The sequence below is a fragment of the Oncorhynchus mykiss genome, chromosome 6 (assembly GCF_057628025.1).
Source record: "Oncorhynchus mykiss isolate SJ-2025 chromosome 6, ASM5762802v1, whole genome shotgun sequence".
Taxonomy (NCBI): Eukaryota; Metazoa; Chordata; class Actinopteri; order Salmoniformes; family Salmonidae; genus Oncorhynchus; species Oncorhynchus mykiss.
This window is the reverse complement of record NC_143027.1, coordinates 31,322,081-31,335,936: the sequence shown is the minus strand read 5'-3', so window position 1 is coordinate 31,335,936 and position 13,856 is coordinate 31,322,081. Positions and strand designations below refer to the sequence as shown.

Sequence of the window (13,856 nt, the reverse complement as noted above, 5' to 3'; positions counted from 1 at the left end):
TGCATCAACGCTGGGACCGAGAGACTGAAAAACAGCTTATATCTCAAGGCCATCAGACTGTTAAACAGCCATCACTAACATTGAGTGGCTGCTGCCAACATACTGACTCAAATATCTAGCCACTTTAATAATTAAAAATTGGATGTAATAAATGTATCACTGGCCACTTTAAACAATGCCACTTTATATAATGTTTACATACCCTACATTACTCATCTCCTATGTATATACTGTACTCTATACCATCTACTGCATTTTGCCTATGCCGTTCGGCCATCGCTCATTCATATATTTGTATGTACATATTCTTATGAATTCCTTTACACTTGTGTATAAGGTAGGTGTTGCGAAATTGTTAGATTACTTGTTAGATATTACTGCATGGTCGGAACTAGAAGCACAAGCATTTCACTACACTAGCATTAACATCTGCTAACCATGTTTATGTGACAAATAACATTTGTTGTGCTTTGAAAACCTAGTGGTCAAACACGGAAATGGTTCCAATCGTCTTTCCACCATTCATTTTTCACATAGAGCATTTTACAAACACTTCAAATTATCTTTGAACCAGAAAAACCGCTACCCTCTCTGTCATCCCTGTCTGTACCAGACATTGTTAAAAACAAGGGCACCTGGATTATGCAGGCATCCTGGCTGGGATAGCGCTGTTGGTGGAGCACAGAAGGCTATACGGCAGGCAACAGTTGGACCGCGCACCAACCCCCAACTGGCACACCATGAGAAGAGGGAGGTTGACGGCCAGCAATTATGGAGCAGTGGTTAGGGCCAAGCGTGTTACTCCTTCATTGCTAAAAAGGGTCCTCAGATCAGTCGTTGGATGGGGTGTCTGTATAGTGGGGCACAGATAATGACGAGGAGGGCACCAGACCATCCAGTGAGGCTTCAAGGCAAATGGCTACAGGGATGGGTGTGCAGGAGTTAGGGCTTTGGGTCACGAGATCTGGGATCCTGGGTGCCTCACTGGACGGTCTGTTGGGCACCACAGCCGTGGTGGAAGTCAAGTATCCCTATGGTGCAAGGGACCTTACCATTTGAAGGCAGTCAAGTCGAAGAATTTCTATTTCGAGGAGAAAGGTTCTTACAGCCTCCGTGAAGATGATTTTTACTGGTCGAAGGTCAGTTCCACATCACTGGACGGGACACCTGCTTCTTCATTGTGTGGACCACCAGAGCCAACATCAGCATGACGACCTCTGACAAACTCGTATTGCTCCTCTTGTCAGTACCTGTTTTCAGGGAAGCCAATGGTCCAAAATTATTCCACATAGTTCATACACACACTAGGCTCCCAGAATAGGTTATATTAGATACAGGTTTTGCTCAAAGCAGCCAACCACAGTAATGTAGTTAACGTAAGTTAAATCACAAAGGCTGGTCTGAGTGCATCTCCTCAGTTTCATTCAGTAGTACATCACAATTCACATTGCATTTTATCATGGTCACAGTGGGAATTTATACCTGTGATGTTCAAATTATTTCTTACCCTGTGTCTTACCCCATTCATCCCTGCCTGTACCTGACATTGTTGAAAAACAAGTGAACAATAAATAAAAATCATACACAACCAACAGGCTTCTAGAATAGGTTAGATTATATTCAAGTTTTGCTCAAAGCGGTCAACTAAAGTAATGTAGTTAAATCACAAAGTTTGAGTGCATCTCCTTAGTTTCATTCAGTAATACAACACAATTAGAAACACAAGCAATTCACTGCACCTGAAATAGCATCTGCAAATCTGTGTACTGTATGTGACCAAAACTTTGATTTGAATAATAAATGAACTAGTTTCATTATAAAAATGTTGATAAGACCTTAATTAAGTGAAACAAACATCACTTGGGTAGCGGTAGATTGATTTTTATTGTCATATAGCGATCTACCAAAAAGTGCCACAGACTCACAATGGCTTCTTCTAGCGGCTTGGTTTGGAGTTACAAGGTATTCAGTGTGATGGTTGAAACCATTTTGGTTGACTAGTGTCAGTCGTGTTTTGGCCCAGTTTTTCAAAAGTTATGTCTATCTAGAGGAATAAATGCATTAAAAAATGAACGGACAAATAATTTACTTGAATGGGGACTCCTGTTCTATTCATTCTATTTCTATGCCTTTAATCCTATCTGATAGGCGAAATCCAGATATACTGAACAAAAATATAAACGCAACATGTAAAGTGTTGGTCCCATGTTTCATGAACTGAAATAACATATCCCAGAAATGTACTTTATGCATAAAAAGCTTATTTTTCTCAAATGTTTACATCCCTGTTAGTGAGCATTTCTCCTTTGCCAAGATAATCCATCCACCAGGCAGGTGTGGCATATCAAGAAGCTGATTAAACAGCATGATCATTACACAGTTGCACCTTATGCCGGGGATAATAAAATACCACTTTAAAATGTGCAGTTTGTCACACAACACAATACCACAGATATCTCAAGTTTTGAGGGAGTGTGCAATTGGCATGCTGACTGCAGGAATGTCCACCAGAGCTGTTGCCAAATAATTGAATGTTCGTTTCTCTATGTCGTTTTAGAGAATTTGGCAGTGCATCCAACCTGCCTCACAACCACAGCCCCAGGATCTCCACATCCAGCTTCTTCACCTCCGGGATCGTCTGAGGGGGAGCTGAGGCATATTTCTGTCTGTAATAAAGCTCTTTTGTGGGGGAAAAAACTAATTCTGATTGGCTGGGCCTGGTTCCCAAGTGTGTGTGACTAGGCCCACCTATGGCTGCGCCCTTGCCCAGTCATGAAATCCAGAGATTAGGGCCTAACTTAAGATAACTTATGAAAAGCTGGGCGCAGGTATACTGCTGGTCAAAAGTTTTAGAACACCTACTCTTTCAAGGGGTTTTCTATGTTTGTACTATTTTCGACATTGTATGAAATAACACATATGGAATCATGTAGAGACTTGCTTGGGTTGAGGGAATGCCAAGAGTGTGCAAAGCTGTCATCAAAGCAAAGGGTGGCTATTTGAAGAATCTCAAATATAAATTATTTTGATTTGTTTAACACTTTTTTTTGGTTACTACATAATTCTATATGTGTTATTTCATAGTTGTGATGTCTTCACTATCATTTCTACAATGTAGAAAATATAAAAAATAAAGAGAACCCCTTGAATGAGTAGGTGTCCTAAAACTTTTGACAGGTATCCACTCCACCAAACCGTAGAATAGTAGCTATCCTGTGTGGAGAAATAAAGTGAGATCCCTACTTTTTGACAGTAGATGGTGCTCCCGTTTCAGTGCAGTAGTGGATATTGGCCTGTGGGCTCTCCAATTATTTTCTCCTGTTCCAGGTGTTGCTGTTTGATTCGTTCCGGTCTCCGTTCAGGAATTTAAACTGCATGACGTCATTTATCCTGCTAACAAAGTTAGGCTACTGCAAAACTGAGCTGGGATATTAACCTTCCGTGGAAAATGTGACGGGATTTAGCGGACAATTTCCCTAGAACTGGATTTTAAGATTTTTGGATGTGTAGAATGAAAACACCCCATTGTAACTCATGCTGGATCACGATGAGAACTTTCTGAGAAGAAAAAAAATCGACGACACACAGAAATTAGCTATATGGAGGAACTGGAAGGTGAGCGGTCTAAACTTTTTTTCCCATTAAATTGTTAATTTGCTTAGCCTACATGTGGATAACAATGTGGATTTAAAAATATATATTGTTATATATCAACAATATTTGGTGTGTAAAGGGAAGCCCAAGTTACATCCAGTAGGGGGGACGCACTATTTTCTGGACTTGGTCAATTTTCGACTAGATAGTGTTTATGTCAAATGAGAACTTGCTGCAATGTATCTGATCATCGGGACATACACAGTTACTTTCTAACTACGGCAATGACTCTGCCATCAAAGTTCAGCTGATTATGTTGACTTATACTATGTATTCTACTGCGAGTCCAATTCACTACCCACTTTATATTTGTAAATATAGTCAATTATTACTGTGCATACTTACTTGTTATTTTGTACTTTTCTGTTATTGATTAATGTAGGCTACTGCATTGTTGAGGGAGCTAGAATTTTGCTGCACGTTTTATACCTGCTGTAAACTGTTGAAATATGAAGAAATAAGATTTTACTCAAACTTGAATTTAGCTTCTTGGATTCATTGGGCTTGTTTGAGTGGTAAAGCTGAAGCAACCAATCATTTACATATACACTAGAATTAATGATGGGGGCGCTGTGTTGAAGCCACCTTGCCTCCACTTTGGCACTCCCCCACCATTGTAAAACATATTTTGGAATCTATAGAAATCCATTTATTAATATCTACATTTGTTTTTGCCACATTTATTCTATTAGACACCATAATGCATACTTTTAAATGATATTATGTGAGCTAAAAAATACAAAATATGTAAACATTTTACTTTAAAGTAAAAAAAATTGAGATTACTAATGTTACTGTCAACAACAAAAACTTAAATTAATGTAATTTGTCCTTGAAGCATTTAATTGAAATACTGTATAATTCCTATGGAGTACTGCTCCTACTGGGGAGTGCCATTATTGCCAACCGGTGGCTTCAAAGTATCTCAATGGCCAATACATGTTTTATATACCTAATTGGAAGCAACCTACTTCAGATGAAAGTCGAGGAGTGGAGTTGAGGTAGGTACATCTGTGACTGCCGAAAGTCGGACACTGATTGGTTTATCAACAGCAAGGCTCAGTGCAACATGGCAGTGTTGCCATTGTTGATTAATCTTTTCTTTGTAATTTTGAAATGTCTCCAAACACTATAAATATGTGTGTACATTGTACTATCAATTAGGGAGAGAGGGACTCAAATATCAATCATTTGTACACTGTATACATTGCGGCAAAGTTGCTTCCTGTTTCAGTCACGTCCTGTTCGCGTGGGTCAAACAAAAACACTTGAATGATTGGTTGACAGTTATTGCCTCCCACAATGCAGGTGATGGCTGCAAATTGCAGCTGGTGAGGGGCAACTGCAGAAAATTGCAGTCGACTTCATGACCATTGATCACATGGTTGTTATAAAGTTCATGCAGTCGACAATATTTATCCCCATAATGCAACATACTTTGAAAGGTCACCGACTTGACAAAAGTGAGCTGCTCGAACACGCCCACTCATTTCTAAATCCCCCAGTTTTCACACCATATTCTTTGCATAGAGCTTGCTAGGGGTGTATTCATTACAGAAACATTTTTAAGAAGCAAACAGAGGAAACAGGGAGGGACTTACCTGAATTTGTCCAATAAAAACTCTTGTTTGCGTTTTACATTTGGAGTAGGTCCCGTGTGGCTCGGTTGGTAGAGCATGGCACTTGCAACGCCAGGGTTGTGGGTTTGATTCCCATGGGGGACCAGTATGAAAAAGTATGACAATGTATGCACTCACAACCCTGGCGTTGCAAGCGCCATTGTAAGTCGCTCTGGATAAGAGCATCTGCTAAATTCGATAAAAAAATAAATAAAACACTTTTTATGGCTACAGGGGCAGTATTGAGTAGCTTGGATGAAAAGGTGCCCATTGTATATGGCCAGATCCTCAGTCTCAGTTGCTAATATATGCATATTATTATTAGTATTGGATAGAAAACACTCTAAAGTTTCCAAAACTGTCAAAATATTGTCTGTGAGTATAACAGAACTGATATTGCAGGCGAAACCCTGAGGAAAATCAAAGCAGGAAGTGGCTTCTATTTTGAAAACTCCATGTTCCATAGCCTCCCTTTGCTCCATTTAAAGGCATATGAACCAGATTCCTTTTCCTATCACTTCCTCAAGGTGTCAACAGTCTTCAGACATAGTTTCAGGCTTTTATTTTGAAAAATGAGCCAGAACGATAACATCGCGTCAAGTGGTCACGTGAGTTTTGCTCGCGCAACAGAGTTTGGATAGGTATTGCTTTTCCCTCGCCTACTGTGAAAGACATTTGCGGTTGATATATTATCGATTATATATTATAAAAACAACCTGAGGATTGATTATAAAAAACGTTTGACATGTTTCTGTGGACATTATGGAAACTATTTGGAATTTGTCTGCGTTGTCGTGTCTGCTCTTTCCTGTGGATTTCTGAACATAATGCGACAAACAGACAGAGGTATTTTGGATCTAAAAATAATCTTTATGGAACAAAAGGAACATTTGTTGTGTAACTGGGAGTCTCGTGAGTGAAAACATCCGAAGCTCATCAAAGGTAAACAATTAATTTGATTGCTTTTCTGATTTTCGTGACCGAGCTACCTGATGCTAAGTGTACTTAATGTTTTATCGTGCGATTGATAAACTTACACAAACGCTTGGATTGCTTTCGCTGTAAAGCATATTTACATGATTTACACGTGGATTAACAAAATACTAAACTGTGTTTTCCTATATTGCACTTGTGATTTCATGAATATAAATATTTATAGTAATATTTATTGTATGTAGCGCTATGCTATTCAGCGGTTGTTGATGACACAGCCATAACAAGTTTTAATGCGTAAACGGTTTCTGTTGCAAAATGTTTTGCAACAGATGAAGCTTTGCAACAGAATATGTGTAATGATTTCATCCCAGCTTGTAGTCCTAAAAACCGGAAACGAGTTACTCCTGGTTCGTTCAGCCAATCCTATGGGGGAAATTAATGAGGTCTGAGGTTAACACAGGCTTAGGAGATCTCTTCAGTAAGTTAACATTACCTTTATGAAGCCTTTATGTGCTTGTTTTGTTTACATAAATGCTTTTTTAAATACATTTTACTTCAGCTGATGATGATTATCTCCTAAAACAAAACGTATAAGATCTCCTAAGCCTGTGTTTACCACAGACCTTATTTTCGGCGTTTATCCCCCCAAAATTGATTAATTTCCCCATAAGCTTTGGCCAGCGAGCCATGGTGGAGTTAGTGCCTACAAAAAGACGGCATTACTATTGCTCTCTATTGGAATGGAAGCGTTGTGAGTGCAGGCTTTTGTGAGAACAAAACTTTGGGAAAAGCTCAATTAAATATCTTGTTTAAGAATGATACGCAGGCTTGTCTGAAAGTTTTCCTTGTTACTTGAGAATCACTTATAGCCTTAACTTTATAATGTAAACAGCCTGTGTCACCCTATGTTCTACAAAAACAGTAGCGGAGTTTCTCAACTCCACGATGTACATCACATCAATGGAGGTGAGGTGCGACGAGTCTGGGCGAACTGTACACCCAACTACATCGAGTCGCTGTCAGACGATTCTTAAACTCTTTCCGTGTACCAACGTTTGTCCAGTGTAAAGGCACGCCTTTGTTTGTTTAATGAAATTTGTGGTTTTTGATAAAAGTATAATTTTCTGAACCTCTGCCAAGGTTCCATTTTTGGGATCTCTGTCAAATCCAACTGACAACTCTAACAATCAGGGCAAGCACAGGTACAAGTATCAATCAATCAATCAAATGTATTTATAAAGCCCTTTTTACATCCGCAGATGTCACAAAATGCTATACAGAAACCCAGCCTAAAACCCCAAACAGCAAGCAATGCAGATGTAGAAGCATGGTGGCTAGGAAAATCTCCCTAAAACGGCAGGAACCTAGGAAGAAACCTAGAGAGGAACCAGGCTCTGAAGGGTGGCCAGTCCTCTTCTGGCTGTGCCGGTTGGAGATTATTAGAGTACATGGCCATTAAGGCCAGATTGTTATCAAGATGTTCAAACATTCATAGATGACCAGCAGGGTCAAAGAATCACTGTGGTTGTAGAGGGTGCAACAGGTCAGTACCTCAGGAGTAAATATCAGTTTGCTTTTTATAGCTGAGCATTGAGAGTTCGAGACAGCAGGTGCGGTAAAGAGTCGAAAACAGCCGGTTCGGGACAAGGTAGCATGTCCGGTGAACAGGTCAGGGTTCCCTAGCCGCAGGCAGAACAGTTGAAATTGGAGTCGCTGCACGACCAAGTGGACTGGGGACAGCCAGGAGTCATCAGGCCAGGTATTCCTGAGGCATAATCCTAGGGAGCATACTTAAATTCATACAGGACACCAAAGAAGACAGGAGAATTACACCAGATGTAACAGACTAATAACCCTTGCCCCCCGGGACATAGAGTATTGCAGCATAGATACTGGAGACTGAGACGGGTGGTTCAGGAGACATTGGCCCTGTCCGACGATACCCCCGGACAAGGCCAACCGGGCAGGATATAACTCCACCCACTTTTCCAAGCACAGCTCCCACACCACTAGAGGGATATCAACAGACCACCAATTTACTGCCCTAAGAAGAGGCTGAGTATAGCCCAAAAATATCTCCTCCACCGCACAAGCTCAAGGGGGCGCAAAACCGTCTGTAACTCAACCCACTCAAGTGACACACCCCTCCTAGGGATGGCATGGTAGAGCACTAGTAAGCCAGTAACCCGTAATCGGGTCAGAGGCAGAGAATCCCAGTGGAGAGAAGGGAGCCGGCCAGGCAGAGACGGCAAGGGCAGTTCGTCGCTCATGTGCCTTGCCGTTCACCTTCGCTACCCTGGGCCAGACTACACTCAATCGTAGGACCTACTGAAGATATTAGTCTTCAGTAAAGACTACAAGTGGTAGTGCCAGCTTGAAGTCGTAACTTCCTACTCCATTGGAAAACAATGGGTTATGGGGCATAGTTTGACAGATCACATAAAATGAATCCCAAACTACGGATTTCAGCAAACAAAGAAATGCACGCTTTTACATAGGACAGACATGGGTACACGGTAAGCGTTTTAAGAATTCACATTTTTGCAAGTATCGACTGACTGCGACACGATGTAGTCGGAGGTACAGTTCGCCCACACTCTTCAATTCCACTCCATTGATGTGATGTACAGTGCCTGCAGAAAGTATACATACATCTTGACTTATTCCACATTTTGTTGTTACTACCTACATTTTTTTTTTAAACAAGTAAAACATTTATTCTCACATCTACAGACAATACCTCATAATGAGAAAGTGAAAACTTATTTTAAGAAATGTATTGAAAATGAAATACAGAAATATCTAATTTGCATAAGATTTCACGCCCTTGAATATACAAGTTAGAATAACCTTTGGCAGCAATTACAGCTGTGAGCATTTTGCACATTATAAAAACAAAAAATATTACATTTCTGTCAAGTTGGTTGTTGATCCTTGCCGTAGACATTGAAGCAGATTTAAGTCAAAACTGTAACTAGGCCACTCAGGAACAGCAACTCCAGTGTACATTTGTCATCGAGTTTTAGGTTATTGTCCTGCTGGAAGGTGAATTTGCATGTGCTTAGCTCTATTCCATTACTTTTTAGCCTAAATAACTGTAGTCATTGCCGATGACAAGCATACCCATAACATGATGCAACCACCACCATGGTTGAAAATATGAAGAGTGGTGCGCCGTGATGTGTTGCGTTGGATTTGTCCCAAACACAATACTTTGTCTAAAGGACATAAAGTACATTTCTTTGCCACATTTTTTTGCAGTTTTACTTCAACGCTTTATTAAAATCAGGATGCATGTTTTGGAATATTTTTATTCTCTGCAGCAGGGTTCCCCAATTTTGTGGTAGTACTTGGCCCCCAATTTTGTGGTAGTACTTGGCCCCCCAAGTTTTCATATTTTTTATTTATTTATTATTTTGGGGGGACATAAGACTGTAAAAACACCAGGAAATCAGCTCCAAGTGATTTTAATTTAGGGATTCTGTTCCCAAGTATTCCCACGCATAAGAGAGAGACGTGATCGTAAACAAATGTAAGACATTTTAAAATAAATGTCAAATATTATAAATGTTTGGACTTCTTGCAGTCAATTTCCAGTCTACAAATGATTTGTAATTGTGTTCCAGCCCCCTGACCATCCGCTCAAGAAAAAAATTGACCCATGGTTGAATCTAGTTGATGATCATTTAGGTTAGTATTGTGGAGTATTGTGGAGTAACTACAATGTTGTTGATCCATTATCAGATTTCTCCTATCAAGCCATTAAACTATTTTAAATGTTTTAAAGTCACCATTGGCCTCATGGTGAAATCCCTGAACTGTTTCCTTCCTCTCCGGCAACTGAGTTGGGAAGGACACCAGTATCTTCATAGTGACTGGGTGTATTGATACACCATCCAAAGTGTAATTAATAAGTTCACCATGCTCAAAGGGATATTCAATGTATGCGTTTTTATTTTTACCCATATACCAATAGGGGCCCTTCTTTGCAAGGCATTGGAAAACCTCCCTGGCCTTTGTTATTGAAATTCACTGCTTGAATGAGGGACCATACAGCTTAATTGTATGCTTGGGGTACAGAGATGAGGTAGTCATACAAAAAATCATGTTAAACATTATTATTGCACAAAGAGTGAGTCCAGGCAACTTTTTATGACTTGTTAAGCAAATGTTTACTCCTGAACTTATTTAGGCTTGCCATAGCAAAGGGGTTGAATACTTATTGACTCGACATTTCAGCTTTGTAAAAAAAAATCTAAAATCATCATTCCACTTTGACGTTATGGGGTTGTGTGTGTGTGTGTGTGTAGGCAGGCCAGTGACACAATCAACATTTAATCAATTTTAAATTCTGTCTAACACAACAAAATGTGGAAAGAGTCAAGTGCTGTGAATACTTTCTGGAGGCACTGTACATTGTGGATTAGAAAAACACAGAAAAAAAAAAAACAGTACCCCTATAACCATGGTATTTGCAATTACTCAGAATTGCAGATATTTCCCTATCTTCTTATTTCCTTAAGAAAAATGTGACTATGCAAAAAGAGTAGATAAAATGTTATTTGTCACATGCTTCGTAAACAACAGGTGTGGACTAAGTGAGATGCTTACTTACAGGCCCTTCCCAACAATGCAGAGAAAAATAATAGCATGATAAATAAATACACAATGAGTACCGATAGCTTGGCTATGAACACGGGTACCAGTACGAGTCGATGTGCAAGGGTACGAGGTTATTGAGGGTGGTATGTACAGTTGAAGTCAGAAGTTTACATACACCTTAGCCAAATACATTTAAACTCAGTTTTTCACAATTCCTGACATTATAATCCTAGTAAAAATTCCCTGTCTTATATCAGTTAGGATTAGAGGTCGACCGATTAATCGGAATGGCCGATTTTAATTAGGTCCGATTTCAAGTTTTCATAACAATCGGAAATCTGTATTTTTGGGTGCCAATTTTGCCGTTTTATTTATTATTTATTTGTATACCTTTTTATTTAACTCGGCAAGTCAGTTAAGAACACATTCTTATTTTCATTGACGGCCTAGGAACGGTGGGTTAACTGCCTTGTTCAGGGGCAGAACGACAGATTTTCACCTTGTCAGCTCGGGGGATCCAATCTTGCAACCTTACAGTTAACTAGTCCAAAGCTATAACCAGCTACCTCTCGTTGCACTCCACAAGGAGACTGCCTGTTACACGGATGCAGTAGAAGCCAAGGTAAGTTGATAGCTAGCATTAAACTTATCTTATAAAAAACAATCATAATCACTAGTTATAACTACACATGGTTGATGATACTACTAGTTTATCTAGCGTGTCCTGCATTGCATATAATCAATGCAACGCTGGGGGAGGATTTAACAAAAGCGCATTTGCGAAAAAAAGCACAATCGTTGGTCGGCTGTAAGTAACCATAAACACCAATGCCTTTCTTAAAATCAATACACAAAGTACATATTTAGCTAAAAGAAATCCAGGTTAGCAGGCAATATTAACCAGGTGAAATTGTCACTTCTTGCGTTCATTGCACGCAGAGTCAGGGTATATGCAACAGTTTGGGCAGCCTGGCTTATTTCAAACTAATTTGCCAGAATTTTATGTAACTATGACATAACATTGAAGGTTGTGCAATAATGTAACAAGAATATTTAGACTTAGGGATGCCACTCGTTAGATAAAATACCGAACTGTTCCGTATTTCACTGAAATAATAAACTTTTTGTTTTCTAAATTATAGTTTCCGGATTCGACCATATTATTGACCAAAGCCTCGTATTTCTGTGTGTTATGTTATAATTAAGTCTATGATTTGATAGAGCAGTCTGACTGAGCGATGGTAGGCAGCAGCAGGCTCGTAAGCATTCATTCAAACAGCACTTTTGTGCGTTTTGCCAGCATCTCTTTGCAAGCACAGCGCTGTTTATGACCTCAAGCCTATCAGCCTAGTGGCTGGTGTAACCGATGTGAAATGGCTAGCTAGTTAGCGGGGTGCGCGCTAATAGCGTTTCAAACGTCACTCGCTCTGAGACTTGGTAGTTATTCCCCTACTATATTAAGTACAACCTAAAACATCTTACCTTGGAATATTGAAGACTCATGTTAAAAGGAACCACCAGCTTTCATATGTTCTCATGTTCTGAGCAAGGAACTTAAACGTTAGCTTTTTTACATGGCACATATTGCACTTTTACTTTCTTCTCCAACACTTTTTGTACATTATTTAAACCAAATTTAACATGTTTCATTATTTATTTGAGGCTAAATAGATTTTTATTGATGTATTATATTAAGCTAAAATAAGTGTTCATTCAGTATTAGTGTAATTGTCATTATTACAAATACATTTTTAAAAATCGTCCGATTAATCGGTATCGGCTTTTTTTGGTCCTCCAATTATCGGTATCGGCGTTGAAAAATCATAGTCGGTCCACCTCTAGTTAGGATCACAACTTTATTTTAAGAATGTGAAATGTCAGAATAATAGTAGTGATTTTATTTCAGCTTTTATTTCTTTCATCACATTCCCAGCGGGTCAGAAGTTTACATACACCACTCAATTAGTATTTGGTAGCATTGCCTTTTAAATTGTTTAACTTTGGTCAAACGTTTCGGGTAGCCTTCCACATGCTTCCCACAATAAGTTGGGTGAATTTTGGCCCATTACTCCTGACCAAGCTGGTGTAACTGAGTCAGGTTTGTTCATAGGCCTCCTTGCTTGCACACGCTTTTTCAGTTCTACCCACACATTTTCTATGGGATTGAGGTCAGGGCTTTGTGATGGCCACTCCAATACCTTGACTTTGTTGTCCTTAAGCCATTTTGCCTCAACTTTGGAAGTATGCTTGGGGTCTTTGTCTATTTGGAATCTTCACGGTTGGAATGGTGTTCTTCGGCTTGCAAGCCTCCCCCTTGTTCCTCCAAACATAATGATAGTCGTTATGGCCAAACAGTTCCATTTTTGTTTCATCAGACCAGAGGACATTTCTCCAAAAAGTACGATCTTTGTCTCCATGTGCAGTTGCAATTTTCTTTTTTAACCTTTTATTTAACTAGGCAAGTCAGTTAAGAACAAATTCTTATTTTCAATGACGGCCAAGGAACAGTGGGTTTAACTGCCTGTTCAGGGGCAGAATGACAGATTTGTACCTTGTCAGCTCGGAGGATTTGAACTTTCAACCTTCCGGTTACTAGCCCAACGCTCTAACCACTAGGCTACCCTGCCGCAATCTGTAGTCTGGCTTTTTTATGGTGATTTTGGAGCAGTGGCTTCTTCCTTGCTGAGCGGCCTTTCAGGTTATGTCGATATAGGACTCGTTTTACTGTGGATATACAGTGGGGCAAAAATGTATTTAGTCAGCCACCAATTGTGCAAGTTCTCCCACTTAAAAAGATGAGAGAGGCCTGTAATTTTCATCACAGGCACACTTCAACTATGACAGACAAAAAATCCAGAAAATCACATTGTAGGATTTTTTATGAATTTATTTGCAAATTATGGTGGAAAATAAACTTTTGTTATTGACCAAATACTTATCTCAATACTTTGTTATATACCCTTTGTTGGCAATGATAGAGATCAAACGTTTTCTGTAAGTCTTCACAAGGTTTTCACACGCTGTTGCTGGTATTTTGGCCCATTC

The 13,856-nt window shown here is 39.5% G+C and overlaps 1 protein-coding gene across 1 annotated transcript in view; it reads left to right on the top strand.

The window, feature by feature from the left end:
* The first annotated feature begins 3,272 nt into the window (after nt 1-3,272).
* Nucleotides 3,273-13,856, top strand: part of LOC110525730 (LIM domain kinase 2) — a 37,486-nt gene continuing 26,902 nt past the window's right edge. Inside the window, exon 1 of the mRNA XM_036979875.2 lies at nt 3,273-3,615. Coding sequence (XP_036835770.1) covers nt 3,600-3,615 — 16 coding nt within the window. The 5' untranslated portion in view covers nt 3,273-3,599. The remainder of the gene's footprint in view (nt 3,616-13,856) is intronic.